Here is a 4,087-nt window from a genome sequence, read left to right as displayed (position 1 = left end):
AAGTTCTAAATTTTCAATACTTGCGACAATCCAACAGGGACCTTCCTGTTTAATAAAATGATTATACTTTAAATCGTGAGGGAGAGAGAGAGAGCGTATATGTGCAAATCATGAATGATATAAATTATGCATACTTTATATTAGAAAAATTATGGTTGTCATCCATAGTAACCAATATGTCATCTGAGAGGTGAACATATAAAGTATGACATGCATAGATTTGCATGGACTAAGTGCTGAAGAAAACTGGAAAATCATTCAAATGTACAAGATAGGAAACATTAAGGAAAAGCAAAATGTTTCCCCCCTCCTTAACTTTGGTGACACTTATGCTTCAGTATGTGATGATTTCTCCTGGCTATATACCTTTTTTCCTAAGTCTAGTCTTACCATTAAAATACATTTCAACTTGTTTCGTCATGTGTCATCAACAGATCCTCAGCCAATGGAAATCACACTATGTTACTGTTAGATAAATATACGCTGCTTAGATCTTTTGAAGTTAATTTAGAAGTGAATGTGTTTTGTAGGTATGGAGAATAGGCAGCAAAAGTGGCAACCGAAGGGCTTGACGCGGCAGGGCACGCTGTTGGGACTGCCTGGACTGTGTTTAAGATCCGAAAGGGTCTTAACCCCAAAAGTTCGTTTAATAGCGCCACCCAACTTAAGTCTAGTGCTAAAGCTGCTACTGTTAAGAAGGCCAAGAGCTCAAAGTACTGACCTTGTTTGTTTTTTTTTGCTGGAGGATCTGTCAATTGAGGCCCTCTTGTAGAGTTTTCAGATTTCATATATGTTAAGTATATGTTACTATAAATGATAAGATTATAGTCTTTGTAGTACGTAGATTGAATTTCCACATCAATCCACCTCTTTTCACCCTCTAGCATTTATGTGTTTTCATAGAGGAGGCAATAGACGCCGGAAAACAATTATTGTTCTGATAGTAGCTTTATTCATTGGCTAAAAACACATGTGATTTGTAATTGACTATATATTTAGTTGCAATCATGCATATAATGATATTCTCCCTTCTTTTATTCCTTTCTGCACATTTTGTTACTACTGCTGTTGTTCAGATTCATTAGCTGTGACTCTGAGAATATTGTTCTGAAAGCAGGATATGTTCATAGCATTAAACTGGAAAATAAAGATAGACACTAAATACTGGTACTCCTATTTAATAAAATTATCTTTTACTTGGACCTAGGGATGTTCATAAAAACCCGAAAAATCAAAGCAAACCGACCAAAAAACCGATACTTTTTGGTTTGGTTTGGTTTCGTTATTACAGAGATTAAAGATAGATGAATTTGCATAACTATAAGATTTCGTGTTTAAGGATAGTGTTATGTTTGTAACATATTAAGTTTGCAGTAGATTATTGATATGATAAGAGTTCTTACTATATTTTCCTTTTGTGCATTCATATAAGCAAAGAAAAAGCATCAGGCCTAATGATTTCAGTGAATAAACAGAGCTGCCATGTGTTCCATCCAATATTATACCAAATTACATTAGTTAAACTCTACATATTTATGCAAATGGAGTAACTGTCATATAAAAACTTATCATATTCTAAATGTTTAATCACATTTTAATGCCATAAAATAGGAGAACCAAAGGCTGAAAGATGAGAAGAAAACAAATAGAAAAGATGATCTTTTGAAATTTCAAAGAAAGAAGATAAAAAGAGTTAACTCACTTGCATGGACTCCACTAATTGGGCAACTGTTTTAACTTTAGCAATGCCCTTCTCTAACTCATCCGAAACAGAGTAACTTTGTTGAGAGATAGTTTGAGTCAGCCTCTCAGAGTAACTATCCCGAACAGAAAGTAATCTATTTATAAATGAGTAATACAGTTAGAACTATACATAAAAAGATAGATATGAGTGTAGACACAGGATTAAAATATATTAAACCGTGTCTTAAACTTGTCAGATTGAGGAAAAGTAGGATTAATCCACAACTTTGATGCATTCCAAGTATTGCGCACAGAATATGAATCTGCAAAAAAAAATGTGTAGGATGTAATGAATAACTTTCACAAAGTAATGTCAAATTGAATAGTTACATTTTACCTTGAAATTTATGGGCTTTTATGAGCTGCATAACAACAATAATAGGCTGGTTGTTAGAACTTAACAGGTGAGGTATAACTTGATCAACAAATTCACCCCAGAATGTGGCAGATAACTTGTTCCTCCTGTCAAATAGAAACAGTGTATAATTTTTAGCATATGTAATTATCAAATCTATCATTAATCCATGGATGTCTGTTTATTCTTACTCATCATCTTCTAGTTCGATATCCATAAACTTTCTAGAAATTTCACCTTGTTTTTGCGTGTGTACCTCACTAAAATTGACAATTTCTCCGATCACATCTAAAGAAAATAAAGATGTTAAAATAAATAGCATCAATCTATTATCAAAAAAGATGTTAAAAAAAATGCTAAAATAAATAGCATCAACCTATTAGCATCAAACAGAAAAAAAAGATGTTAAAATAAATTAAGGTAAAAGTTATTATTACCAAATAATTCACTCTCGTTCACATCAACTTTATTTATCAATTGATGATATGGTCGCAGATCAAAGATATTCATTGGAAAAAGTGGATCAATTGTTTCAGTCACTGTTGTCCGTTGAGTAAACGTCAGCATCAATCTATCTTTTGTGGTGTTGAGCCTCTCCTTGTTTTGGCAAACGATAAAGTTCGCCATAAGATATAATCCAAGCTCATTAATTTGTGTTTTGAAAAGAAGCAAAACTGACTTGTTAATAGAAGCATGTATACGATCGCCCTACAAAGAAATTTCATTAAATAACAGAGATTACAAATTTTTATAGTAATAGTAATTTATATTAACTCTAGTTTTAAACAATAGAGTTGAACAAATTAGTAAGTGACAGAAATAGAGCAAAAACTCCAGATTTGCAAGTTTAACTGTTTTTGCTAATTCCAAAACCTTTTTTTAAACCCCTTTTGTCCCCTGTTTATATTTCTACACTGTTTTGAGGACGATTAATTTGTTCACTATTTTCTTAAAACTGGGTTGCATTTCAAATACCACTTTTTAACAGTAGAGTTGAAAGAATTAGCAAGTCAAAGACACATAGCAAGAAATTCATATTTGCAACTAAAGAAACGGAGAACAAAAGGAATTAGTTTCTATTTTTTATTTGAACAGATTTATATTAATACTATTTTTCAACTGTAAAGTTGAACAAATCTATATATAACTAAAAGCAGAAGAAAAACTCCACATTGCAACTTAATTCATACTAATACTACTTTTCAATAGTAGAAATAGAGCAGCGTAAGAAGCAGAGAACAAAAACAGTTAGTTTCTACTTTTCAACAATATATTTGAACGAATTTGTAAGTCAAAGATACATAATAATTGATTTAGATTTGCAAGTTCAGAAACAGAGAGAACAACTAATTAGCAATGTGCAACTTAAAAAGCAGAACAAAAGTAATCAGATAACTTATTCTGAACAATTAGTTGTATGATATAATCATATAACAATTTCGAAGAGCAAAACGAATTATATATAATCATATAACAATTTCGAAGAGCAAAATGAATTAGCAAGGCAATAACATATTTAAAATACCTTTTCATCTTGTAGAACCAATTCAATCGAGAATATAGTGCCTGGATTAAAACGATCCGGTACTTGCCACAGATGGACAACCCGAACTTTCAACTTCCATTGCATCTTCGAAATTGTTATATCGTTGATGAAATCAATGTGAGTAGCCATCTTTTGCATAAGCCATAAGTTTTCTTGAAATCTTGATAGAAGAAGGAAGATTAGAATTGAAGTACGTGTAGTTGTGGAAGAAATATATATTTGCAGTTTTGAGCAGTTGCTACCCAATATAGTAAATCGCGGGTTAGACAGTTGAGGCTATCGTGATTTTGCAGAGAGAATTTAGGGTAAGTTGAAGGTAAAAAGTTTTGACCTAATATTGTGGAGTAAAGGGTTTTCACATATAAAATTATTTAATAATTAAAAAATTAAAAATTCAGAAAGTTGAAGAGAATTTTGAACGGTTTTGAACTACAATCCTATTT

General features: G+C 31.7%; 1 protein-coding gene across 1 annotated transcript; it reads right to left on the bottom strand.

Moving 5' to 3' along the window:
- LOC109224361 lies at window positions 2,141–3,773 on the bottom strand. The gene is made up of 3 exons (XM_019388942.1): window positions 3,624–3,773; window positions 2,536–2,806; window positions 2,141–2,205 (listed from the first exon to the last, which is right to left on the bottom strand). Exons 1-3 carry the CDS (start codon window positions 3,771–3,773, stop codon window positions 2,141–2,143), a joined length of 486 nt encoding a protein of 161 aa, XP_019244487.1.

This window comes from Nicotiana attenuata, chromosome 3 (genome assembly GCF_001879085.1).
Source record: "Nicotiana attenuata strain UT chromosome 3, NIATTr2, whole genome shotgun sequence".
In the NCBI taxonomy this organism is placed as follows: domain Eukaryota; kingdom Viridiplantae; phylum Streptophyta; class Magnoliopsida; order Solanales; family Solanaceae; genus Nicotiana; species Nicotiana attenuata.
This window is presented reverse-complemented; position numbering and strand designations above follow the sequence as displayed.

Excerpts from the sequence above, each read along its gene's own strand:
- LOC109224361 (XM_019388942.1), bottom strand. The coding sequence starts at position 3,773 with ATGGCTACTCACATTGATTTCATCAACGATATAACAATTTCGAAGATG. Across the intron at positions 2,807-3,623 it reads TGGTTCTACAAGATGAAAAG|GGCGATCGTATACATGCTTC; the intron begins GTATTTTAAATA and ends ATTTCTTTGTAG. Across the intron at positions 2,206-2,535 it reads GAACGAGAGTGAATTATTTG|GAGGAACAAGTTATCTGCCA; the intron begins GTAATAATAACT and ends TCTATTTGACAG.